This window comes from Balearica regulorum, chromosome 2 (assembly GCF_011004875.1).
Source record: "Balearica regulorum gibbericeps isolate bBalReg1 chromosome 2, bBalReg1.pri, whole genome shotgun sequence".
In the NCBI taxonomy this organism is placed as follows: domain Eukaryota; kingdom Metazoa; phylum Chordata; class Aves; order Gruiformes; family Gruidae; genus Balearica; species Balearica regulorum.
The window spans coordinates 156,280,248-156,307,459 of record NC_046185.1 but is presented as its reverse complement, the minus strand read 5'-3'; the positions used below and the strand labels follow the sequence as shown (position 1 = coordinate 156,307,459).

The 27,212-nt window shown below is 42.3% G+C and overlaps 2 protein-coding genes and 1 long non-coding RNA gene across 4 annotated transcripts; 2 read left to right on the top strand and 1 right to left on the bottom strand.

Annotated features, from left to right (window-relative positions):
• The first annotated feature begins 2,196 nt into the window (after positions 1-2,196).
• On the top strand, positions 2,197-14,531 carry GTPBP4 (GTP binding protein 4). Its single transcript, XM_075746587.1, has 17 exons — positions 2,197-2,304; positions 3,109-3,279; positions 4,549-4,652; positions 4,729-4,865; positions 5,505-5,605; positions 5,982-6,074; positions 6,580-6,771; positions 6,856-6,921; positions 7,643-7,732; positions 8,177-8,287; positions 8,552-8,629; positions 8,738-8,789; positions 9,358-9,458; positions 10,317-10,514; positions 11,374-11,439; positions 12,575-12,709; positions 14,331-14,531. The coding sequence occupies exons 1-17, from the start codon at positions 2,257-2,259 to the stop codon at positions 14,481-14,483; spliced, it is 1,896 nt and encodes a 631-aa protein (XP_075602702.1). The 5' UTR covers positions 2,197-2,256; the 3' UTR covers positions 14,484-14,531.
• A 1,113-nt stretch (positions 14,532-15,644) lies between these two features.
• Positions 15,645-22,420, bottom strand: IDI1 (isopentenyl-diphosphate delta isomerase 1). Of its 2 annotated transcripts, none has more exons than XM_075746585.1 (5): positions 22,267-22,420; positions 21,388-21,551; positions 20,269-20,361; positions 18,785-18,915; positions 15,645-17,872 (listed from the first exon to the last, which is right to left on the bottom strand). In XM_075746585.1, the coding sequence occupies exons 1-5, from the start codon at positions 22,368-22,370 to the stop codon at positions 17,555-17,557; spliced, it is 810 nt and encodes a 269-aa protein (XP_075602700.1). In that variant the 5' UTR covers positions 22,371-22,420; the 3' UTR covers positions 15,645-17,554. The 2 variants fall into 2 exon arrangements, with proteins under 2 accessions (XP_075602700.1, XP_075602701.1); XM_075746586.1 differs by having other exon boundaries at positions 21,388-21,548; positions 22,267-22,408.
• Positions 22,421-22,603: 183 nt separating this feature from the next.
• On the top strand, positions 22,604-26,490 carry LOC142600617 (uncharacterized). The gene is made up of 2 exons (XR_012834207.1): positions 22,604-22,683; positions 25,116-26,490. It is a non-coding gene; the product is annotated as an uncharacterized LOC142600617 (long non-coding RNA).
• The last annotated feature ends 722 nt before the right edge of the window (positions 26,491-27,212 follow it).

Sequence of the window (27,212 nt, the reverse complement as noted above, 5' to 3'; positions counted from 1 at the left end):
GAACAGCTACTAGAGGGATCTGTCCGGAAACTGGGGAGGTGTGGGGATATGCTTAGAGAAGAGCTCCTTCTCTTCTACTCTATAAACCAACATTTTTGCAGGCAAAACACAACATAAATGAAGTGTGACGTCAAATCTCACTGCTCAAGAGCACTTCAAGAAAGCAGCCTGAAGTGGTCGTATCAAAATGTTTATGAAGCAGCACACCCCTTCATAATAGGGCAGCTGCAGCACCATCGAGAGACTATAGAAACAGGGCTGGCTCTAACAGCATGTTTGTGATTGAACAGTGCTCATATAGTCATTACTGAAATTAATTTCTGGAAAGGATTAGCTACTGGCTTGAGTGATCAGATGAATTCTTACTTTTCAAATACCCTACAAATTTCCTGTGCATTGGACGACTATTTGGAACATTTCAGCAAAATTTGGAGCGCAACGAAATAAAGGAAATGTGGAAGGAGATACGCATTTAAAATTCTAGTACTGTGTAAAAATGTTGTGACAGAGTAATACATGACTAAATTCTCTCAAATGGAAAATGTCATGCTTTGTGTGGAGAGAGAAAAAAAAACACGTGTGGAAGCCAAGGGAATTCTTAATTTTCAATCTAACTTGCCTTCCAAAATATATCAGGTAATTTGTGAAGTATTTAAAACTGATGTATTTCAGTGTATGCCCACTTATTATTAGTGTCAAGCAGAAAATGGGTATAGGCATGCAGATTGCAATACATGCCTGCATTCGGTGGTCTTTCAAGTTCATGCCTTAGGTCTGTTTGAATCTCATGTTTGCTGGAGATGATACACAAAAAAGAACAGAGCACAGTGTACAGTCAAGATCATAAACTGCTCCAGAATTCACACAGACTTTGCCTTTATCTGAAAGGATTTACAATTTAGTGACAAGCCAACAAAGGTAACTATTAGAAAAAAAAAAAACCAAAACCAAAAAGGGAAGTAAGAGTGTTTGCGTTTGGGAATCCAGTAGCTTGGCAGGGGCGAGGCTGATGCAGCTCCGTGGTCCCAGGCCCAGCTGGAAGGAAGACCGAGTGCTTACCCGCAGTGGGCACACACACACCAGTACAGACATGCTTGTGCACATGGCCAGCCACGCACAGCCTCGACACCCACTGGCCTCTGGAGCCTGTGGTCTCCCAGTTGCATACATACACACATACATATGTATGCATATATACATACTCTGACATACAGTACGCAGACACCACAGTCCCTCCAGTTGCTGGTGCCCCAGACACAGGCCGCTGTGACCCTCTGCCCTTTTCCTGTGGCAGGCGCTTGGCTCCATGCACACACGCACACAACAGACAGCCCCCTCAACCAGGAGAACCGTTAGGAATGGAGTTTAGTAAGGCAGGACGGACTGCGGTGATTGGGTGCGCAGACCATGGTCAGACAAGTGCACTGACCAGCCTGCTGACGCGCTACTGGCCTCTTTTATCCCCTTTTCTCTCCATTTTCCCACACATTTTCCTCCCTTATCCAGCTTGATACCTCCCTTTTCCCAGCTTTGGTCTTTTCTCTAAATATACCCTATGCCTTGTACAATCCCAAGATGCTCTTCCCAGCATCCCATAAGGAGCCCCACACCCCAGAGGGTGATCCAGAGAGCTGCTGCCTTTGACCCATCCGGTGTGTGGCACTCCTGGGTCACAGAGCCGATTGCTTGCCCTGACGGCCCCGGGAGGAGCTGGGGCAGGGGACCCTCGGCACTGATGAGGTTACTGGGGTCCCTTCCCCCACCCTTGTTCGCTGCTCCTCTGTGCTAATGGAAAACGGCCTTTAATCACATAACCGAACAGGGCGAGGATGTATTTTGCCTTCACGGTCCTACAAAGCACTAAATACGACTGCTCTAAATCATACCAACAGGCCATCACTTGAAGCCCTGCTAACGGTTTGGGCGTTCTCCGGTAAGGCGCCAACGTGTGCTGCTCCCCACGCCAGGGCCCTCCGGAGCGCCCCGAGGCCCGCCCGGGCCCCAGCGGCCCCACCGCTCCGAGGCCCCGCCAGAGGCCGCGCAGCACCCGAGCTCACGCAAGCCGGGAGAGCCCCAGGCGGAGCGGCACCGGATCTCCCCAGCCCTAGAGCCCGCACGCAGCCCCTCCGCCCCGGCCGCCCGGAGCCCAGCCCTGTCCCCCGCCTCCCCGGGACGGAAGCGCAGGGTTCTCGCGAGAGGCTCTGCCTCGCTCCCTCTTCCGGCGGCGTGCGGCTGGGCTCGGCTGTGGCGGCCGGCATGGCGCTCTACAACTTCAAGAAGATTACGGTGGTGCCGTCCGCCAAGGTTCGGGCTTTGCTCCGCGCTCCCCGTCCCTCAGCGCCCTCAGCGCGGGGCGAGCCCTGCCGCGATCGGCGGCTCGTGTCGCGCGTGAGGAGAGCGCTATTCCTTCCCCCTGCTGGCGCTGCCGGCGTGGCCTCGGCCTTCGCTTCCTCCCCACCCCCCCGCGGGACCCGTGGACTCGCCCTGGGCCTGTGCTCGTGGGCCTGGCGGCCTGTACCATGTAGAGTGAGGGAGGGGGGAGCGGGGGTCCTGCCAGAGAGGGACACTGCGGCCTGAGGAGGGATCCTGGGGCTGCTCGTCTCCTCAGCGCCGCGGGGGTGTCGGGGTGGCCCCCACGAAAATCCCTCCTGCTTTCCCAACCCCTGTCATGCGTAGCCTCATCGCTGCTCACTCATTCAAAATAAAGTTCTTTCCTAGTGTAACGAAGGAGTTTTAGTTAAAAGTGTGGTGCGCGGAGCTGCTCGCTGGGGTCGGGCCTGCTGTGCTTCACCTCGGTACGGCGGGGCGGGCGGTGGAGGCGGGTGGCAGGGGACGGGACGCGACGCTTCCCCAGCCGCTGCTGTGGCAGATGTGAACGGGAGGCCAACCCTCAGATAATTGCAAGGAAAACCGGAGAGGGAATGTGCAAACTTCTTGTTACTGCCCAGAGATGGGAACCCGTGTTTTATCCTGAAATGTACGGTGCAAACAGTGTATGGCGTGGATGAGCTTAATTGGTCTGCACTGTCCTCCACCAAAATAAAATTTATGGCTTTATAAGAACTTGTATAATCAATTCTATACTTAATAATGTTTCCTTGATTGCAGGACTTCATAGATTTGACATTGTCAAAGACTCAGCGGAAGACTCCAACTGTCATTCATAAACATTATCAAATCCATCGGATTCGACATTTTTACATGCGAAAAGTCAAATATACTCAACAAAATTACCATGATAGACTCACTCAGATCTTAACGGATTTCCCCAAATTAGATGTAAGTGTTTTGTTGTTTGATCATAAAGCAACTTTGTTTTCGCAGCATCAGGAATACTTCTTCAACAGTGTATTGGTTTTATTTGAGTTTATTTTGGGCTAAGCAACATCTTGCTGATTCACTATGTAAACTATTTTGGCTGATTCCTGGTAGATTTTACTGGGAGTAATTTTAGGCAAACTTGTTCTGCAAAAATAGTATGTTCCGACTAAGAAAGGAAGTCTAAATTGTGCCCATGGATGGTCATCGAGGGATGGATTTTACAAGGTTGTAACTGATCAGATATGTTTGTCAGAAGTTGCAAGTGTGGTGTTTTTTAAGTATGTTGTGTCTGCTTATTCTTCTTCGTGTGTGTGTGTAAATTGTGCTTATGGTTAGTCTTCCCCAGAAAATAGTTGCAGGAAGTAAGAAATATCCAAATATATCACATAGCTTCCCATCTTCAGTTCTTCAGAAGTTACTTTGATAACATCAACATTGTTCTTGGCCCCATAAAGGATAGTGTTGGAAACACGCTCTGACAAGATGCACATAGTCTTAACTTCCCAACAACTGCAACTGGATCCATGTGTCCAGTGCGGTTTTTTTATAGGCAATTTTGTGCTCATGCTTAAACTGTTGACCTGCAACCATATTTTCTGCTGATATTTTCATATCCAGTGAGTATTACTGCAGAATTCCCACAAATATCTTCTGTATTTTGTTTATTATCACATGATATGAAATTTCTGAATATAAGTACATAAGTAGATGAGATATTTTATTGGAAAGATTTGAACCGAAGATGCTGCTTCCTTGGAAAGCTGAAGGATTTATTTGGGCCTTGAAGAAACCCTTCTTATCCAGTCTTACACAGAATTTAATCTAGCACTCAGAAAAAGGGAAGAATTGGTGCTGTGTTTCTGGTATGTTATGGATTTGCTGTTAGAAACTACTACTGCAGACTTATTGCAGTTGCCTTATTTAAAAAAAAAAGCTTTCAAAGTTGTAATGTGAACTATTATACAAAGCAAAAGATGAAATGGAAACTCTGTATGAATGAGTCCAACATGTCTTTGCAGAAGAAATTTGAAGTGATTAAGGTTTATGCATTTAATGATGAAGCAGATTATTTTCCTTACATAAGATAATAATGAAAACAGTTTGGCTTATATTGTAATTTGTGTTGCTCTACTGGAGAAAAAAAATGAATTTACATAGTTGCCAGGAAATGGTCATCTTAAAGAGGGAAAATATTAGGCTTAATTTTATTTTATGCTTTTGTTTTAGGATATTCATCCTTTTTATGCAGATTTGATGAATGTTCTCTATGACAAAGATCACTACAAGCTGGCTTTGGGGCAGATTAATATTGCCAAGAATCTGATTGACAAGTAAGGAAATAAATTTCTTTGATTTTGTACCTGCCTGGTTGATGGTTGTCTAAATTATTACTTCTTGTCTCCACAGTGTTGCTAAAGACTATGTGCGACTGATGAAATATGGTGATTCCCTTTACCGCTGCAAACAGCTGAAACGTGCTGCTCTAGGACGAATGTGCACGATTATCAAAAGACAGAAACAGAGCTTGGAATATTTGGAGCAAGGTTTGTGTTATAAATAGGCTAAAGTAAGGCATGTGAATTGGATGTAAAATTTATTCTTATACTTAATAACAGAATATGTTTATGTATATTTAACATATACATAAATATATGTGTGTTTAATACAGAATATAGACAGAAAAGATAGAAATAATTTCAAAATCCCTGAATACTTAGAATTTATTTTTTAACTAAATGGTTTTCCCTCTGAAAAATCCTTAAATTTTGTGGTATTACTAACAGTTATAAAATGTTTTTCTTAAATAAAAGCATGGCTGTGACTTCTAAGCAATCATTTTCACTGACATGTATTTGAAAAGTAGTGCTATACATTTTCCAAACATTACTCCTTACTTCAGGCTTATTACTCCATCAGGTTATGTTGCCTGATTTGATGGGGTCATTCTAGCTAAAAGACAATGGTCTTCATTTTTTAAATATTCATGGAGTTTCTTTTTTTATTGTATGTAGATACTTGTGGAGTTTACAAACTATTATACATTTTTATAAATGATCAATCAAATTATAATGTCAGGAAAGTTATTAATTGGTATATAAACAATTCAGCATATGAATTTTTATTCCATTTCAGTAAAACTTAAATTATCACAAATGTTTTAAAAAATCTTTTTAACATTTCAGTGCGACAACATTTGTCTCGTTTGCCAACCATCGATCCCAATACACGAACTCTTCTCTTGTGTGGCTACCCAAATGTTGGAAAATCTAGCTTTATAAATAAGGTATGTGAATGGTTTTTTTGGTTTGGTTTGGTTTTTTTCCCTGAAATAATACTGAAATACCATTTAATTAAAATAAGGTAACATTTAAACAATTTGATATCATTGTGGCACTGTCTGATGTCAGTAGAGATTGAATGAAATTCCTGGAGGGATAAATGGGAAATTATGATAGATTTCACTCTTAAAAATCATTATCTTTTCTAAAATAGCATGTATCCCCTTAACATGTTTTCTGATAGATAAATGTTTGCTGAGAAGCCAGAATAGCCATTTTTTAGCTTTTTTGGTAGCAAAGGAAGTGTATTGTAATTATGATATACTGCTTGCAACTTCAGAAAATTTTCAGTAAATGTGTGTAAATAAATCTTGTTTTAAGGTTACAAGAGCAGATGTAGAAGTGCAGCCTTATGCCTTTACCACAAAATCTCTCTTTGTGGGACATATGGATTATAAGTATCTGCGCTGGCAGGTAAGAACTGATAATATTTTGTATTTTCTTTCAAGAATTAACTGGTTGTAATCTGATTTGCCATTTTGCTATGTGCGTTGCACTTTTGTGTCTTGATGAGACACGCTATGTCTGAGAGCTGCTGTGCAAGGTACCGTGTGCCAAATGAGGGCAGTAGTCAAAATCGATTCTAAAAGTGTACATGTATGGGTGTGGTTTCAATTTGAGGGAAGAGTGGAAGTAGAATTACGGACTAAAGCCAGCTCACTTTTTATCACTGTCAAATTCTGGGCCAGGGCTTTCCCTACGTGTTCAATACTTGGAGTGTTGGTTATTCTGAAACCTCATTCTTCTCCTGTTACTCCATTTTCCCATTCCCAATTTGGCTGAGTTTACAGTCTTACTTATGACTGAAAGGAAAAAATATCACTGTCTTAGACAATATTGACAAGAAATTGAGCACATATTCTCAGATAGTGTATCAATTATCCAGTAGTAACGCCTGACTTAATTACGTTAATTTTAGGTAGTAGATACTCCTGGTATTTTGGATCATCCTTTGGAGGATAGGAACACCATTGAGATGCAGGCTATAACTGCGCTTGCACATCTTCGTGCTGCTGTGCTGTACGTGATGGATGTGTCTGAGCAGTGTGGGCATAGCCTAGAGGAGCAAGTAGAGCTCTTCAGAAACATTAAGCCATTGTTTGCTAACAAGGTAGGTTTGGTTTATATTATTAATAAACCCTAAGTTTTTATAGCATGGTAACTTAAATTGTGATTCTTTTTTTCTTTTTATTAGCCACTTATAATTGTTGCAAACAAATGTGATGTGAAGAGAATTGCAGAACTTCCTGAAGAGAGTCAGGTTAGACTTCTTTTCCCACCTCTCCGTCTTCTGACATTTACAAAAATATTATGCACAAGTGTTGTGGATGGCTGTCATTTGTATCAGGCAAAAACTTTTACATGATCATTTCTTTATGTAACTATTTAGTAGTGTCATGGAAAGAAGCTTTCCAGGTCTTGACCCATATCTGTCTTAAGTACTGTCTGTTGTATATCCTTGCCTGAGTGTCGCAAATGCCAAACAGAAAGCAAGTCCGTAGTGGTTTCAGAAATCCCTGGCTCTGTGAGAACTTTCAGTTCCTGCTGTAGTTGGAAGTAAGACTGAATAGCCTTGTTCAGTAATCATTTCAGTAGGATTTCAGAGACAATGAGCACTAGACTGAAAGGTGTTGCTGAACAGTTGCAGTAGAAGGTCCCACTGGGCAACAGGTTGTGTAAATGCAGGGCTAATTCTTTTGTATCTACAAGTTCAGGGACACATAGAATGTGTGTTTCTCTTTTTTTTCCCTTATGAGTCATTTATAGGTGCCTTTTAGAAAGTAGGTATTTGCTTATAAAAGAAGAAACAGATTAAATAGAACTGTAGTTGTAAAGTTTCTGTCATCTTTTTAGAAACACATTCTAATAAAATAGTAACAAGTTGCATGTATTGATGTTGGATTAAAATTTCTGTTCTTAATGTATTGATATATTAAGAAATGGCTAGAATGTCATTCTTTGGGATAATGTTTCCATTTTAGAAAATATTTGAAACTTTTGAAGCAGAAGGATTTTCTGTAATAGAGACAAGTACTCTAACAGAAGAAGGTGTAATCCAAGTTAAAACAGAGGTAGGTCTCTCTTCTTTCAATTTCATTCCAAATGGACAGCTAACATTTTGGCTCCTTGGTATGAATTTAATCTCAGTTAAACTCTGTATTATAGTCATAAACTTTAAGCATGTTATTCCTTATAGCCTGTTGAGCCTCAGTGGACTTGGGTGCAAATGGAAAATTATGTCTAATACAAATCATAATTTAAAAAAAAAAATAGGTGAATTTTTTCTGAGCTCTGTCAGCTCATTGTAAAAAAAAAATTGTATGCATCTTCTTAGATGCATAAAATAATTCAATAATAAATGTAAAATAATTCAATGTTTTATTGAGAGCTAGAGAGATAAAAGATTACAGAAGATGAGATGTGAAGCTAGAGATTTGGGATTGAAAGCCTACTGTGTCATTTGTTGTATCAGGAAGGCTTCATTCCTTACCTAATGTTACCATGTGCACTTTCAGGCCTGTGACAGACTGCTAGCCCATCGTGTTGATACTAAAATGAAAGGAAATAAAGTGAATGAAGTATTGAACAGATTACACTTGGCCATGCCAACCAAAAGAGATAACAAGGTAGGCTACATGTTTACACTTTTTAGTGTATTTCCCAGTACTTCTTAAATAGGATAACAATTCTCTTAACATGTGAACAGATTAATATGGTGAAATTTGCTTATTTTTTATCTATATCTGCCTTTGCTGGTGGGAGACTCAGCTTGGGATTTTGTATTCTTCAGAAATATATTACTCTGCAATGATTTATAGCATTGTAAAAAACACAGATTCAAACTTTTTTTCCCCTTTTTTTACTGGGGTGGATTGTTGCATTCATTTCAGGAGCGGCTGCCTTTTATACCTGAGGGAGCAGTAGCACGTAAGAAACGCATGGAAGTAGACACACCCAAGAGGAAATTGGTAAGTGGCATCCCATAATTAGGAAATCAGCAGATGGATTTTAAATTTGCTATATTAGCATATAGACTTTAAATTCGATGGTATATAAAGCGATGTATGTCTTTGCAGGAGAGAGATCTTGAACTTGAAATGGGAGATGATTATGTTTTGGATCTTCAGAGTAAGTATTATTTAAGAATCAGTATTACTGTTAAGCAGTAAAATTTGGCTATTTCAGTCAAGGGAGAGTACCTAAACCTGACTCGTTTCAACTGAGCACCAGTGCCACCGTTGTATTGCATACTGTCCTTCACTTTTGTTCCAGAGCTGGTCATCTTTGTTCACTGTTCCTTGTTTCGTAATGTCAGTTGTTTCTCATTTTAGAGTCACAGACATACAATGACTGGTCTGATGACTCAAGTCTTTTTTCCCTTCCATTTTATATTGTACTACCTCATTAATTTTTGATGCTGTCTTTGTTAAGAAAGTATTAATATGAGAGAGGCAGCGCGTATTCTGTTTCAGCTGGGTATCTGTTGCTTATTATGGCTTGGCAGTGGATCATGTCATTATTGAACAATATTTGTAGGAAGGAGATCAGAAGTATTTATGACTACATCAGATACGCTACCAAATTCTTGCCAGTTATGCATATGGCACTTTTTTTTTATTGTGATCTAAGTGTTGTTTTCTGTCATTGAATGTTCTTTGAAATTATTTTTGTCTATTAACTTTTGTTGTATTTTAAGAATACTGGGACTTAATGAATTCATCTGAAAAATATGATAAGATACCAGAGATATGGGAAGGTCATAATATACTGGACTACATTGATCCGGATATAATGAGAGTGAGTTTTCCATTATTCTTTTTACACTTTTCTTGCCCTTTTATGTCTTTATTTGTTTAGCGTAAATTATTGTATTTGTAGATCAAAACCAGTATGTCATGAGAACAAGTTCTTTTACATTGTGTGCACTTGCCACGGGAAAAGATACCATTTTCTGAATGATTAAGAAGAATTTCAGAAGAATGAAAAATTGCTTTACCTTGTCAGAATGGTGATCTTTTCTTTTCCATCCTAAAATATGAGGTTTGCAGGAGAAGTTATATTTCTTCATTCTTTGACTACAGCCAGAAGGAACGTACTTTATGTATTATTAATAATATAAAATTCACCCATAAAATTGATGTCTACCGGAGTATGATGTTAAAGGAAATGGATTGAATTCTCAGTTTGTAACATTTTTGTTTAATAACAAGCACTGTTCTTATTTCTTGCTGGTAATGAGTACAGACTATGGAGCCTGCTGGTTGTGCAGTTGGATTCATCTGAATTGCTGATGTTCCAGACTCATGCTAAATGTAGAAAGAGAAGTCTTTTTTCCAGAGTGTGTTTCCAGAAATGGCACAGCTAGCCCAGTTCACAGGATAGTATATCTGCATTCATGCGGAGGGCACCTTCGGGGCGGTCGCACAAATACAACCAAACTATAATGCGATGTGATCAAATAAGTCTGCATAGTAGTGTGCCCCATAGATTCACAGTAATCTGTATCACCAGCTGCATTAAGTGTGGCTGGAGAATCATTATCAAGGGTCTGCATGCTGTCATGGCCCTGGGCCATGCGAAAATGTAATGTCGAGAATTGTAAGTCAAGGATTTGATGAGTATCTTGGTTTCCATTTCATCTCTTAAAAATCTAAGAAACTGGAAGAATTGGAGAAAGAGGAAGAGCTGAGAGAAGCTGCTGGAGAATATGACAGTGAACCAGAAAGTGAAGATGAAGAAATGATGGAAATCCGACAGTTGGCACAACAGATCCGAGAAAAGAAGAGACTCAAAATCCTGCAGTCAAAGGAAAAAGATACTCGAGGTCCGAGGATGCCTAGAACAGCTAAAAAGGCAAGTATTGAACACATTCTGTAGTAGAATATTGCTGATCTGTAATAACTTTATGAAAACATAAACCAATGTCGGGTAGTGGAACTGATCACTTTTTCTCACCTTTGGCCCTCTCCCTTGCTACTTGCTTCCTTCTGTGCTCCTAGGAGTTCTGGTAGCTACTTAGTTGTGGAGGCCAAACCAAATGAGTGATAGTAGCCTGTTTTGTGTCACACAAGTGAGTCTTTTGTGGAAGTCCATATATTGCAGAAGAAGTTTTGAAGAATACAATTCAGCTCGTTTAACTGGATTGCTGCATCATTTTTTTTTTATTATTTTAAATGCAAAGAATTAGGAGAATCTTAAAAATGTAAAATTTGCTATGAAGACCTCCCTGTGCCGGAAAAGATTATATATATATCTTTTTCAAAGCTAGGTATCACACTTTCTAATGTCAGAATCTTTTGTGACCAGTCCAAGGTGATTGCAGAATAAAAACTGATACATAGACATTTTGAGGAAATGAATCTTGCCGATTTTGCACCCAATATTTCTTATCTTCCCGAAATGTGTCTGCCTTTTGGGAGAGAAGGAAACGTTTCTGACTGAAATACCTCTTTGTCACCTTCCCCCCCAAAAGGGCAAACTATTTGAAAGTTCTTTAGGGAATGCTGGGACATTGCAATCCTGTGAAGAAGGATTTATGGCTGAAGAGAAGTTGCAGTAACTGACATGTGAAGTTACGACTTTCATCATCTGCTTGTGGGATGTGCCAAACATGTAGTGAATGTAATGGGCCTGTGTGGTGTATTAAGACAAAAAATAAAATAGAACCATACTGTTTTGAGAGAAACATGTTTTCCTAACTGTCTTTTTACAGGTCCAGCGGAAGGTGCTAGAGAAGGAAATGACTGATCTTGGACTCGACATGACTAATAAAGATGACGTAAGTTTTTGCTAATTAAACACCATGTTTATCTAAAAGAGATCAATTTCATTACATGCTAAATTTCTTTGAGGACATTCAACATGCGTATTACAGTTGGCACAAGAGAGAGGTGGGATCTATTAAAGAGAAAATTGGAAACTCAGATGATGCAGTCAGCATTGGAATTTTTGAGTGACGTGATCAAAACATGTTGAGTAGGCTGAAAAAATAAACTAACATAAATAATCACATATATACACACTGCTTTCTCGTAGAACTCTTGGGATTTGTATAGGATTCAAGAATGGGGTTTGGCTAAACATACTTCTTAATTTTCAAGCCTGCTTTGTTGGATGAGACCCTGCTATGTCAGAAATAGTAATAATGGCAGATCAGGCTTATTTTTTTACAGTTCATTAATTCTGTGAGTTGTAATTGAAGTTTTTGAGGATAACTGGCATCCTCAGATGTAAGGCAGCTAAAGTACTTCAAACAGATTTGTCTTTGGGAGACATTTAATTCTATCAGCAATTTAAAAAAAATCCATTTTGTACAGCAAATCCAGCAGTGTTATGGCTATGTAGATCTTGAGACCTCAAATTCCTTCACTAAACAAGGAGTTAGGAAACAAGGAATGTCAACACTACACATCTGAAGTAAGCATTTATGCTTCTCAGAGCTGACATGCCATGTTGATTTAGGAGCAATCTCAAGTGAGGAGGAATTTAATACTTCTGCTGTAGGATGATAGGTCTTCATGTCTGAAATTCTTCAGGGCTTTGTCCTGTAAACAGGACACTAATCAGGGTAAGTTTCTTCATTGTTTTTTTGCTGTTGCAGAATTGAATCAGTATTGCTATCCATTAATTTGTGTCTTTTCATCCTTTACTTATGAATCTACTCAGAAATCAGAAAACTGGAGTTAATAATTGTGAAAAGAATATGCTAATATTCACCAAAATGTGAATATTACTGTGGGACAGAAAGGCAGTGACCAACAGCTGACAAGGTCTTTATGTTCCTATGGAATAACCAATATCATGTATCACAGCAGTCCACTTCCTGTTTTTTCCTGTTAGGCTAATAAGAAATGGAACATGTCTGAGCTGATTATTTCTGGTTTTAATTATTAAAGTGATGTTTTGATTTTCAGGCACATTATGCGAGAAGGTCCCGTAGTGTTACAAGGAAACGTAAACGTGATGAGTCTGAAACCCCTAAATCTGTGGCCCGCAGTCGCAGCTCCTCTCGCACACCACGAGATGTTTCTGGTCTTCGTGATGAAAAGGTTTGTTGAAGTTTTTTTCCTTTATAGCAGTTAAACCAGCATGATTGTACTTCAACCAGCTTCTGGGAAACTTCATACTAGGCTGGCTATGTTTGTCCAGAGTTCATCTTTCTTCTCTTTGCAGCTTCATCATCTGTTCTTTTGGATTTTCTATACTTTGAAAATGCCTAGTTCATTCTTCAAAATAAGTTGTAGTAAGACTGAGAAACCACATTTTAAATTCTTGTCTCTAAATGCAAGTATGAAGGAAGAGTTCTACGAACTGTGGAGTTCCACCTTTAGTAAATTAGGAATTCCAGAGACAGCGCAATCATATTGTTAGCGTGCTGGAAAAAGAAGAGTTTTGCTAAGGAGGATTAGTGTGTGACTTGCAGCGATGGTCTTCCAGAGTTGCAGCTCACAGAATCCCAGAATGGTAGGTGTTGGAAGGGACCTCTGGAGATCATCTAGTCCAACCTGCCTGCTAAAGCAGGATCCCCTAGAGCAGGTTGCACAGGATCGTGTCCAGGGAGGTTTTGAATATCTCCAGAGAAGGAGACTCCACAACCTCTCTGGGCAGCCTGTTCCAGTGCTCGGTCACCCTCAGAGTGAAGAAGTTTTTCCTCATGTTCAGATGGAACTTCCTGTGTTCCAGTTTGTGCCTGTTGCCCCTTGTCCTGTCACTGGGCACCACTGAGAAGAGTCTGGCCCCTTCCTCTAGACATCCGCCCTTTAGATATTTCTAAGTATTGATGAGATCCCCTCCCCGTCTTCTCTTCTCCAGGCTAAACAGACCCAGCTCTCTCAGCCTTTTCTCACATGAGAGATGTTCAAGTCTCATGATCATCCTCATTGCCCTCTGCTGGACTCTCTCCAGTAGTTCCCTGTCCTTCATGAACTGGGAAACCCAGAACTGGACACAGAACTCCAGATGTGGCCTCACAGCAGGGCAGAGTAGAGGGGGAGGATAACCTGCTGGCCATGTTCTTCTTAATGCATCCCAGGATACCGTTGGCCTTCTTGGCCCCGAGGGCACACTGCTGGCTCATGGAGAGCTTGTCATCCACCAGGACTCTCGGGTCCTTCTCCGCAGAGCTGCTTCCCAGCAGGTCAGCCCCTAACCTGTACTGGTGCTTGGGGTTATTCTTCCCCAGGTGCAGGACCCTACACTTGCCCTTGTTGAACTTCATTTGTTTCCTCTCTGCCCAACTCTCCAGCCTGTCCAGGTCTCGCTGAATGGCAGTGCAGCCTGCTGGTGTGTCAGCCACTCCTCCCAGATTAGTACCATCAGCAAACTTGCTGAGGGTACACTCTGTCCCCTCATCCAGGTCACTGATGAATATGTTGAACAAGACCGGACCCAGCACTGACCCCTGGGGCGCACCGCTGGCTACAGGCCTCCAACTAGACTCTGTGCCGCTTGTCACAACCCTCTGGGCTCTGCCCTTCAGCCAGTTCTCAGCCCACCTCACTGTACGCTCCTCCAACCCACACTTCCTGAGCTTGCCTAGATGGTGGCATATGTTGGGTGTTAGTTGATGTCCTTGTGAAAATCATCTAGCTTAGTGGTTTTTTAAAAGGTAAAGCTAGTTATTTGAGTTACTCAGGGAGTTACTCTGCATGTTTGTTTGTTTTTAAATAGATGGTGAAGAAGGTCAAGATTATGGCGAAGAAAGCTCAAAAGAAAATGAATCGCCTGGGCAGGAAAGGAGAGTCGGACAGACACATATTTGACTTGAAGCCAAAACATCTGCTGGCTGGAAAGAGAAAATCTGGTAAAACACAGAGAAGATAAGCCGTCTTCTGAATTACAGCGAATTAAAACGACATTTATTAAAACTAATTTCTAGTCCTGTCTTCCTTTTTTAGTAATAGAGTGTTTAAAAAGCACATGGTTTGTGTTAGTGGTTTAAGATACTTGAAGCTCAGAGAGGGAAAGTTCTGATACCGTGATCTTGTAGTTCCAAGTAATACCATGAGAAATTTGTTGATACCAGTAGCAGAAACCATTGCTAAATAGACAAAAAAAATACTTCACTCCATTTCCTTACCACTGATTTTCATGTAGCAGTAAAGTGTTTAAAGTTCTATGTAAAACAAGATTTGAAATGATGTTAAATCTAGAAAAGCAAAGTATTTGTTACAAAGCTGCCATCAGAATTAAAACCACACAGCATCAGGAAGGTTTGGTGTTCAGTGTGGAAGTTAATTCTTTGATGTATAGTAAAAGCGATGAGTTTTTGTTGCAGGTAAAGGCTGAAATTGGTGGGGAGGTAACGTGAGACTGACGAGTGCTGCACAAAGGTAGTGTTCGTGCACCAAACCGGGAGCACGACTGGGAGAAACGCGGCTGGTTTACTGGGCTAAACTGGGACTGAGGCTGGAGGAACGACGGCAGCTTTAGTACTGACCCGAGGCCTGCAGTAACCTCTAACAGTGCGGGCAGGGAAGGTTACAACTTCTCTGATGGATTGGTATTTCAGATGGGTAGAAAATGAGGATCAGACTGAAATTTTGTCCGGAGTGCGTGCTGGTTACAGTGCTGTCATCCTCTGCTGGGCAAGGCATTTTCAGAAGCCTAATGGACAAAATTTCTCTGTTCAGGGCAAAAGAGATTGTCAAATGTGAAGTAATCTCTGTCCCTAGTTGGTCAAGAATGAGGTAGGAATTATCTAGAGGTTAGTAGAACCATGCATTATAAATGTGTTGCCTGAACAATACACTAAAATGCACAGTTTTAAACATTGAACAGGAACTCAAATACACATGTTAAAAACAAAAACCCCAAAAGGTGAGGAAGAATTTATTTAAAACCGATTTCTAGATACAGCAGTGAAGAAGAGTGATCGGGTGTCAACTTTAGCATATTGGAGCATTATGTGTAAATCCGTATTGCTTCCCTCATCTGCTTTGTGTAACATTTGATACGAAAACACAGGGTAATGCTGCAAAGAAGTTCAATGTCAAGAAAAAACTTTAATGTCAAAATTTTTAAGGGATTTTGAAGGACTCCTTAACAAAACTTTGCTTTCAGCTTCCTGATGTACATTCTTTCTACTTCAGGATGTGCTTTGTCAGCTTTTGCTCCACGCTGGCCATTTCGACCAGGGAAGTAGCACTGTGTTGTGAGAAACGTGTGCCGTGCCGCCCCACCAGCCCGCTGCAGCGGCGTTCAGTAGGCGTGGGGGCGTTTGCAGCGTAGTCATGGCAGAGATTATTCTCCACGTGGCTTAAAGTCTGGAAAGAAAGCAGCAGTCTTGAGGTTTCAGGTTAGAGATTTTAATCATAATCGTATTTTAAAAGTATTTTAAGTATCGGAAAAGTACTGTAATGCACTACTCAGGTAATGTGGCTGGCTGCAGGGAATTGAGGAGAGCTGTTACACTGCATTACTGTTCCCTCGCCCACCGGTACCTGGTTCAAGACGGTGCATCAGCTCAGGTGAACGGACGAGAGCCTGGCTCTAAAACCTGAGTGTTGAACCAGCCTCGGTGCTGCAGTCACAACTGGGGCGAGAAAGAAACGTTCACCACTGGAAAAATTTAGTTTCGCCTCGAAACCAGACACAGACGAGTTACAACCGTGTTTTACATGCAGAAGTGGCATGAACAACATCCTATCATCTCATCAAGATGCCTCTGGGAGAAGTTAAGAATCTCAGGTGAGTGGTCTGCTAACAGAAGAAATCACAAGCTTGTTTTGGGAAAAAAACCCCACCAAACTCCAGAGCAAAAAAGTCTTTAATTCAAATTGAGATACCGTTGATTATTTGTCTTATTAAAAAAAAGCCTTCCATCTTACTTGTTACAAGCAATTGACTGCAAGATCAAAAAGGATTAGCTCTTGCACTCTGGTACAATTTCTGATTAACTGAAGACCTTGTGTAAGCCTATACATTGTCAGTCTTGCATTCTGGAATTCCAAGGGTTTGAGTCTTCTGGGAATAACTATTGCCGTAGATGTTGCAGGGGAAAAAAACCCCTTTGTACCAAGATGCCGTTGTTTTCTGCAAGGTGGGGAAGAGTCACTGCTTATCCCTTCTACTACTGCCTGCATCAGCTGGGTACCAGCTGGGTACAGCTACAGTACAGTTGGGTGTGGGTGTAATTAACCCCTTTTTGGGGTTTTTTTTGTTGTTTTAGGTTTGTTGGGGTTTTTTTAAGAGATATGTCCAGTACTTGGTCATCACCTAACCAGAAAAAAGAGGTGGGGAAAAAGAACCCAAACCGACCCCCCCAATGTTTATTATCTAAAGCTATGACACACAGTGAAACTCAGACAATCCAATTACTTAAGCTTTTATGTGTTTGGTTAATTATAGAGTAGCTGAAGAGATTTGCTTTCTGCAATTAAAATCATCTTGATTACTGTGAATTAACTGGTTTTTTTCTTCAGGCAACTAGTCTTCTTAACATCAATGCAGAACTCAGTTCTTTTGTAATCAATGTTTTGGAAGGCGTAGTCATGTGAAGTTGGGAACGTACCAGCTCTACCGAATGAGCTGTGCAGGAGGCGCCGGTGTAACTTACTGTGTAGTTACGCAAGGAAGCAACAGCAAACTGGGCACACGCAGGCTGCGGATCTTTCATATCACGTGGGTAAATGGAGAAAGAGGAACCCAGGGAGTTTCTTACATTACCGTTACCCATTTTACATGAGACCAAACTTAACTCGTCCAAGAGGAACAGGGCTGGGGGGAATAGGAGAAGAGAGAAGAAAAAAAATTGGCTACAACCATCTCAGTATAAAGTTATTTGTTAAACATGCTCTAGGTGGATGGCTTTTCTGCACTCGAGTCATGAGTTACCATAGTGTTAATGAGACAGCACATCACTGGCGGCCTTCAGCATCTTTTACCCCAGCTATTTACATTCTGTGTATTTTTTCATGATCAACAAATTTGTTCAAGTTAGATAAGTTATCCCACCACTTAAAAAGAAAGGTCTCTGCAATTAGTTTAAACCACGGAGTAATCTTGATTTCATTCTTGGAGGCTTTGTCCAAGAGCTGTTTCAGTTCTTTCTGCGTCACGTAGCAGTAGCTTTGGATCTCGTTAGGGTCGGGATTCAGTGTTACATCCTTCTGCACAAATAAGATATAGTCTATCTCGTGTTCACCCCAGATGCCATCAGACTTGGCCTTGTAGTGAATTCGTGTCAGGTAGGAGATTTCTTCTGGAGTTACCTACAACCAACACACTGGTCAGAACCGGTGCGAAACCAGACTAACTGCATTGCTAGGCATTACAGTGGAATTATCAGCTATTACCCTCTTCCTTAAAAATTATTTTTCCCCGAGTGTGCAACTGCAATGTACTTCTTCACAAAGAATTCCTGTGAAAAAAAATGTTTATTGCACTTTGATGACATGAGTTGCACAGCATTTCTCTAGTCAGACTTGCCCAATAATGTCTTGAGTAGATTTCTTCTACACAGTAAGTTTTAAATCACGTTTAGCAGAGCTGAAGGCACACTTACTGAAGTGCTGATGAACACAAACCCTTGCACCTACCCCTCGCCTCCCAAGGAGAAGACCTGAGAGCTACGTAAAGCCAAGGCCAGAACTGCGTCCTGACAGACCACGCGTAGCCCTGATCTACCAGGGAGCCGTGCAAGTTGCAGACCAGGTAATTAATTCTGGGGACACCCTAGCCATCATGATTGCCAGTGGCACACTGCTTCTCCCGTGTTTCATGACACAAACATCATTAGTTACAAAACATGGAGGATTTCAACCATTTTGGCCAGGTTCACCCTGCTCTCTGTGTGCTCCCAAAGTGCCACCAAAAGGAAGGTGCCAGAAGTGGGCTGTGTGATTACTCTGGAAGAAACGCCGAGTGCCCAGGCCACCCTACTTCCATAGGAAACTTGGGATTGCAGAGGTACTTGTACATGGGTGCTGTCAGCAGCTCATGGCAGTGGTACAGAATGCGTACAGCACTCTGCCATTGGCCTGGAAGAAGGACAGCACATTCCCTTCCCCTGGACCGGCAGGGCAGGGACATTTTTTATGTTTCAGGCTGACCCTGTCTGCCAGATGCAGTCTGTCACTTGGCAAACATTGGTAAGAATTCCCGTCTCTCCTTCCTTCCTTTACCTGCTCCATGGGAATGCCTAACTCTGCTTTCAGTCGTCTCTGTGCTGCTCTCCGAACACCAATGGCAGCATTTTCTTCTAGTTCTAGTGGATGGCTTAGAGGATGACTGCAACAGGTGTTGGTAAAACAATCTGCAAGAAGTTCGTTTCAGTACATTTTTTACGTGTATAAAGCATTGCAAAAAAACACCCCACCCCCCCCAAACCACCTCAAAAAACCCCCCAGAGATGTACGACAGTTACTCAGCACATCACAGCTTTGTTTCTCTTCTGTAGAGGAGGCTCAGAGAGGAAGGAGGGTATTTTCACCTCTATTTTTCTTTCCATATTTTGCACCAAGATTTGCCTGTACCAAGTACTACTTTGCACGTTGGTGTTTGGATCCATACAAACATACACATTCTCATACCCAAGATCGCATCTACGTAGACAGCCAGTTTGCAAAGCACTTGTTTATCCTGCAGACACTAATTAAAATGACTTTTGGGAGTTTATATGCAACAGAATATTGAAAATACTCCCAGAACTTCAAGACCAGCTGACAATAAGTAAAAAAACCAGTTTATGCTCGTGTTTAAAGAACAGACCCTTTATACTCTCTGCCTCAAGTATATTAAAAATTACTTACCAGTAATGTAGAATAACTCTGATTGGCCAACCTTTTAACCATAAGAATCTACCTCAAAAGCATCTAAAACAGTCACGTTACCTACAAACTACACTTGACCATTTTGACTAGCTAGTGGTCAAGGGAAAAAAATTCCTAAAGATTCCCTTGGAAGGAAGAAAAGGTTGTTCTTCCCTGAGCTGAAGAGGGTTGGAAACATGTGAATTTGTTTTTCACCCAAAATCCTGAAACAGCCAGCTTTATGCTTCCTCCAACACATCTCATGTCAGCTCTTTTTCTTTCATTCCACTTCTTATTTTTACGCCTCTTCATTTGCATTTGATAGTAACAGTTCAGGAGTCTTCAAAAATCATGCACTATGTACTTTGGGCACACAGTCTCACTTTTTCTATACTTAAAAGTGTTTGTTAAGACATACATACACAGATAAAGGTCTGCAGATCTCACTGAAACACAGGGCAACTGCTTCCAAGCAGTAGGGCTCCACTATACATCAACTACATCTTAAACAGTGGAATCAGAGCACTCCACAGCTACCAGAGCAATTGCTTCAACTCCACTAAATAGGTCTTGCAGCAGAGAAGGTAAACAACGCGCACTCTGTGCTTGCATAAACGGGATCAAACAAGTCAGGGAACACTCATTTCCCAAGAGTACGTGTAACAATAAGCTAGTGTTCCCATCATCTTACTTCATCCATAAGATAAGTGTATCTTGAACTCTTAAAGTAACTCCTCTCCAAAGAAGTAGACGTTAAAACCTCAGAATGAGTTACAATGCAAAATTAGACTGACACACTTTAAAAACATTTTTTTAAATGAAGCATTTTAGTAACTACAACATATTTCAGTACTAACCTGGAAATGTAATTTTTGCATTTGACCTCTGCTGCAGCAACAGTTTATTTTCTGTATTAAATAAGAAAACACTGAAAGCTCGGTGCAGTAAACCTAAAAACAACAACAACAAAATCACAGAGAGCCATTTAAGAGGAGAAAAAAAAACATATGAAGACAGAGTTTAAGGGTTTAGAAAGTCCTCAGTTTTGGGTAACCTAAATTTAAAACTCATACATATTAAAAAGCAAGGATTTGATAAAAAACCCTCAGAGTTATTATTTAGGTTTCTCTGTCAGCTTATGCAAAATATTATGAAATTAGAAAAGTGCCAAGAACAACAATGTAACAGAAGAGTTCTGCTAAACTCGGTCAGTTCACCATTCTGAAGATGCACATTTGAGCAAGCTTCTAAGGAGAGCTCAGCATCCACAAATTTACTATCAAAAGGAGATGACTCAAAAACCCCTAAAAAATTATAAGGAATTTCAAGAAACTTCAGGAACTGCAAAAGTACAAACTTTCTCAAAACCAGCAAAATTACTGTTTTCTGCAACTTTTGAGTTTGTTATTCCTCACTGTTGAGGAAGATGCTTCCCGTGAGTATGGAAAAGGAGGTCACAAACTATTGTGAGAGATTCATGAATCTGACCAACCTCAAATAAAACCCACAATCCACTAGACTGACACCAATAACAACAAAACCCCTTTCCTACTGGCAGTATTTGAAGTAGAACTCTGTGTAAACTACTCAAAAATCAAAGTCTCTTCTACTTGAAAAGAACTCAGCAAAGAAGCAAGTGGCATTCTTTGGAAAAAGCTACACAGGATCAGGTATCTATAATAGGGAAACAATACTATTTTATCATCAAAATGTATTTCAAAAATATGTATCAAGACATACAACTTATATCCACAATCACACATTTCTCTACTTTGCTACTGCCTCCAATTGTGCGTTCCTCCATGTTGCAGTATTTTTAGAATTAGATACTGTATGCTGGGGGATGAGGGGGTGTGGGGACGTACTTGCTCTGGTTTGACACCCACATGAGATTAAGGCTTTACTTTAATCATGACTATATTTCTGAAAATATTCAATCAACTTAATGGTTCAATTAGAAGGTAAGCGAGCTGTACCTTTATCAATGTTTTCATTCAAGTGACAGTTTTTCTTGGTATCCGCTCCAATCTTATTATCATTTTCATCGATAAGGATGCACATCTCTGCCAAGAGCTGCACCTGCTGCTCATCCAGGTGATCTGTGTTTACTTCAGGCATCGTGATGGTAGCACACGTTCTACTGAAAAAACACTGGAGAGTCACTCAGTAATAATAACATCTCTAAGGTCCTGGGCAGAGTGTGAGAAATAATCAAATGGCTAGGTTTCTGACAGGGTGTAAATTGTGCACCAATGATCTTTTGGGGGTTTTACATGCTTTTGGATTTCTGAAACTTCCTCCCCACAATACCAAACGCTGCAATGTGATGTGTACGTGCTTAAAAGATTTCTTTTTTGTTTCTCTGAAACTCCATGCAGCAGCTGCTACAGGACAGACGTGCCAAGTGTGACATTTTGGCAGGCTGGCAGTATAAGAAGTCCAGTTCCAAATTTCACCCAGATCAAATTTCACCTTCCCTAACCCCACGGCCTGTGCGTGTCCCGCACACGTTTACATTTACGTTACCTTTACAACGCCAGACAACACGTGCACGCGTATTCCCCCCTCCCCCCCATCATTACGAACGAAGTAACACGGATTCCCTCACCAGGACACGCAGCCCCCGGCACTCCTCAAACACCACCCACACTGTCTCCGCGGCCCCCGCCCCGCCGCCTCTGCCCCCCGCGGGTGTGCTCCAGTCAGCTCCCACGCTCCGCCGCCCTCCCCCTCCGCAGCCCCCTCTCCCGCCGGCCCCGCTCCCTCAGCGGCGGCCGCGGCTGCCCAGCCCCGTCCCTGCGCAGCCCCTTCCCCTCCGGGCGCGGCCGTCGCCCCCCCCCGCCCCCCCCCCTCACCTCTCGGCCCGGGACTTCTCCCCGCACAGGCTGGTGGCGCGCGCCTGAGGGACGGCGGCTCCGCGGCGGCTCCCAGTAACGGCCCGGCACACCACGCGCCACATCGCCCGTCACCCCGCTGCCGCCAATAGCAGCGCCCCCAAACACCGACGTCACCGCATCGCCCGATCGCCCCACTGCGGCGCAAGCTGCCCAGGAGGAGGGACCAACAGTGACAGGGGCCGAAAGGCGTCCGGCGCAGCCAACCGCAGCACAGCGAGGGGGAGGCATTGACCAATACGGAGAGGGGGTAACGGCGAGCTAACCAATGGGAGCGGCGAAGCGGGGTCCGGCCGCGGCCCCGCCCCGGGGGGCGCAGCGCTTTCCGGCACGGCCGCGGTGGTGTTACCTCCGCGCGGGTGGGCGTTGCGCTCAGCCGTAGCCGACAGCCGGCCGCAGAGGAGCGGGCTGCGGCTCCCTCCCGAGCCGAGCTCCGACGGAGCGGCGCGGTTCCGGGACGTCGTCCGCTGCCCGCCGCCGCTGAGGCGCCACCAAGGCCCGTTGGTTACGGGGACGCGCCAGGGCAGGCAGCCGCACGGCGGAACCCGCGCCGAGGCAGGCCCGCCAGGCTGGGGCGAGGCCGGGCGTTGATCAGTGCGCTGCACGCCAGGCAGGGCACCGCAGGGGAGCGGCCTCCAGCCCTTCATCTGGGGAACAAACTGCCTTGCGACATACTGTTGCTGTGACCTGCAAAGGCGAAAGGCACCTTCATGTTAGTAACCGGGAGGTTTGAGTGTTTCTAGAACTGCTGCTTACTGTGTTTTCACCCATCCGTGAAAACCAAAGAACCGCACCAAGTGCCATCTCCTACAAATGTGCCAGCGTTTGTGGCTACAGTTCCAGGACTGACTTTCTGATCAGTTCTGGGAGCGTTGTTCCACGTAGATGCCGTAACGAGGAGACTGCGGAGTCGCAGGCCTCTTTGGCAGCCTCTGTAGCACGTTTAATCTTGGACGTTTTTCTTTGCTCAGTAGTAGCATCCCTTGAGTTAGCGGTTAAGTGTGTGCCGTACAGACCGTGGCCTGTGGTGCTCCCAGAGGTGGGGAGCACTGGCCAGTTGTCTCCTTTGCTGACAGCTACAGTTTGTAGAAGACAGTTAAGTGTGTTAGTCGATGCTGAACTCATTAAGTTCTTAAGGGACAGAGAAACACCTAGTTTCTGGGTAGGAATCAAGCGTAGGCAAGATGAACTGCTCATACAGGGTAGCTCTAGATATGCACAGCCAGTGTAAAGGCAGAGGAACTTCAATACCAGCCTCTGTAGAAGCTTCACATCGCCATAGTTGAGTACCTTCTGAACAAGTCTTCTTTTGCTGGTTTATCACCTGTCCACAGATTTGGATTTATGGCTAGATTCCATAAAAGGCCTAAAAATGACATTTCTTGGAGGCATCACTTTTTCTGCTTGCCTCTCAGCTCGTGTTCTAGCATTTCAGTCTGCTTCATTTTGATTTTTCCTGTGAACAGGACAGATGGCCTTTCAGTGAGAGAGATCATTAGCAGAACAAAATGTTCAAACTGACAGTTAATATCTTACAAGAGAGATATCTCACGTTCCCCTGTGCAGAGCTTGATGAAGGGAGAGTAAGGGCAGGAGGTGGTTTGAGCAAAAGCCACCTGAAACCAGCAGAGAGCATCAAAAGTAAAAAAAATAATTAAAGAATATGCCAGCTGCTGCAGATCCCTTTATAGAAAACACAAGAACATTAATATTGTATTAATAATTACAAGTGTAATATTAACACAAGAACATTAATAATAATGTACTCTCAGAAAGGACTAAAATGTACAAAGATTACTTTTTATCCTGAGTCACTGTTTAGCATGAAAACACAGTAACTGGAGATTGAGCTTTGTAGAAGTACTGAGAACATCCTTCACCATATCGATCACTTGCTAGTTTCATTGAGCCAAATGAAAATAATCCATCAAATTTTTCTTCTATCATTCTCCTAATGTAACCAAATACAAGCTACACAAATCTGTGAAAAATACTCAAACTGCTGAGATGGATGTGCAAACCAGCATCACGTGTGAAGACAACAGAGTTAATAACCCATCCTCCTGAGATTGAAGCTCTGTTGGAATAGAAACTTGTACCCTAAACCCCAGAGATAGGGTCTGTACGTGGGGCACAGTTGGCATATGACATACACCAAGGAGCAGATGTACACAGTGACCTTTAGGCTACACAGTAGAGGGAAACAAGAAGAGTGTCCCTATAGATTATGGGGAAAAGAAAAGACATTTTTTTGTTCCTAGTAATAACTATTGAGAACTTCTATACAGGCACTTTAGAACCTGACTGTCAGAAACAACTATAGTTCCTGTCTTGGGCAGACCAAACAAAGCAGTTCACCTGGAGTGCTGTTTGTGAGCACCATGTCTGACAAGTCCTGGTGGATAATGAGAGGTTAAAAGGCAGCGAAAAAGGATGAGCACCAAAATAAACCCTTCTCACAAAACAGACAAGGGAGAGACGCCCCAAGCCTTTAACCAAAGACACTTTGAGTATCAGGTGTTTTATGTCACCTGTATATCTTTCCTCTCGCTCCCCTCCAGACTTGCACTGTACATTCAAACCAGCTATTTGTGTTGCAAATGAAATATCCTCATTTTTTTGTAATGGTATGCATTTCATTGAAACCTCAGAACTTTTACTCCATCCTGCGTAAGCAAAAGCATGTCTGAAGTGACATATAGATTCCTTTGAGACTTGATTTAATTTATGCATCTCTTGAAGTCTCTGCTGATTGTTTCCAAACCCTCTACTAAACAAGGGAAAAGCAGTTTCTTGTCACCACTGGGAAGTCTCTCATTTCACCTGCAAATCCAACCAGCTGCAAATCACTGACAGAACATTGCTATCTACTAAGGTAAAGTGAAATGCAACCCCCACCAAACTGGAGGAAAATACCTTAATTCTCCAGCAAGTTAAACAAGGAGATGGTAAACCACAGGATGAAGTAAACGCTGAACAAACCTGGGATTTGACCACAGCCTAGAACGCACAGACTCTTGAGATGAGCCTCTCCTCAGTTTTCAGCTTTGCCAAGGAAAATGATGTTTCTTCCCCGTCCTTCACATCCAACCTGCCTCTTTTTTAAGCTTCCTGCTTACTTGTTCTAATGTTTAAGACCTCCAGCTCGCCCTTCTCACTATAGAGCCATCCTTCTTCCTCATCTCCCTGAAGAACTGTTCTTGGAAGTCTGCTCCTGCCCTGGAGTCATAGCTCTTCAAAAAACATTTGCCTAAGTAAGTGATGCACTTATGTGCAAATAACAGCCTGGGTTTTATCTGAATTGGGAGGTAAATACCTCCCAGTCCCAACTAATGTGCTGTTGTTCTCTTGAACCTTCTTTCTTAAAAGGCCTATTTCAGGAAAGTGGGTTGGCTTCAGCTCGCTTCAGAGAAGACAGATGGCTTTGTAGTAAAAATGTAATACATGTATGCTAAATATATAAGTAGGATGTTTTATTTGCATTTAGTTTTGCTATCTATCTCAGGCATGACAAAGAGTGCTATGATGGATGGCTTCCAAATGTTTTTGTACAGCATAAGGTGATGATTAATGATATAGGAAACCACTCTTTTAGGAAGGAGTCATTAGGAGGCTTCCTATATGAAGGAAGAAATAACCTTTGTGTGCTTTTCTCCTCTAGATCTGTTTTTCTCTTTTCTTTCTTTTGGTTTGAGCTCTGGACAGGAGCCTCTGCCTTTTCCTGCTACGTTTACAGGTTTGCAAAATCTTGATTTGAGAGATTCAACTATCAGTCTGTTCTGTTGCTGGTTTCCTAAACCTTGTATCTCATCTTCTCAAGTCCAGCCACAGGCACAGGAGTAGGTCTGGAAGGCGATGTCCAGGACAACCTAACTTCTGCCACTCTCTTTACTATAATGCTTATTAAAACAGCTTCTTAGCTGTGATGCTATCTAGTACTGCCCCATTTCCCTAGGCTCCTGTATTGCTATCTATATGTCTCATTTTAAAACAAGTAGTTTATGAAAAGCGGGTGCAGTCTTTTGTTCTGTACTCGTTCCTATACGTTACATAGTGCCTGCCACTCTTGTAGTGCCATGACAAGACCAAACCAGTAACAGGGCTAGAGTGACAACAGGCCACTTGCTGTTCTTTTCTCATGGAAAAGCAACTGCATCCATACAAGGCCTGTTAATTTTCAGATCAGAGTCACCCCATAGCAAAGAAAAATTGTTTAAGCCCCCATCTTTCCTTATTGCAGTATTTTGCATTTCTTCTTCAGGAAAAAAATGGTCATCTCTGTATTGCCCCCTGCTGCTAGAGAGTGAGCTGCTCCAGAGAATAAGAAAATTGCCAAGTGTTTTCCCAGGGAAATCTCAAATGTGGATCCTTGTACTCTTGCTGGACATTTTTTTCTTTCATACTTATAGCTAAAACTGTTATGGTACAGCAGAATTATATTAGGATGAAGTAATTTTGGTGGGAATCATGAGGCTTAAACAAACGCTGAGTTAGGAACTGAATAGCTGAGGACTGGAGTTGTGACTTGGCTAAGATGGCCGAGATAACTGCAGCTGCACCAACTATAAAGAGAATTCAAAGCATCAAACCGTGGCACTTGATCAGGTTGTGTTCAGGCATCCTCGCAGGCAACTCTGTTCTACTTCTTGTCCATCTTCTTTTGCATGTTCCGTCTCCTTTCTTTTCCTGTCCTTAAAGCCATTTAGCTATTCATTTTGCTCCCTTCCTTTCTCTTGATGGCTTTGAAGAAGGGAATAGGCTAAAATTAGGGGAAGTTCTCAACCAGTTTTGTTAGTTATCTTCTAGAATGACCTCCAGTGATGAAAAAGATGCTAATAAATAGGTAAAACACTATTTTTGACTGTGTTAATGCAGTTGCAATTACGACATTACTGCACAGAAGGAGG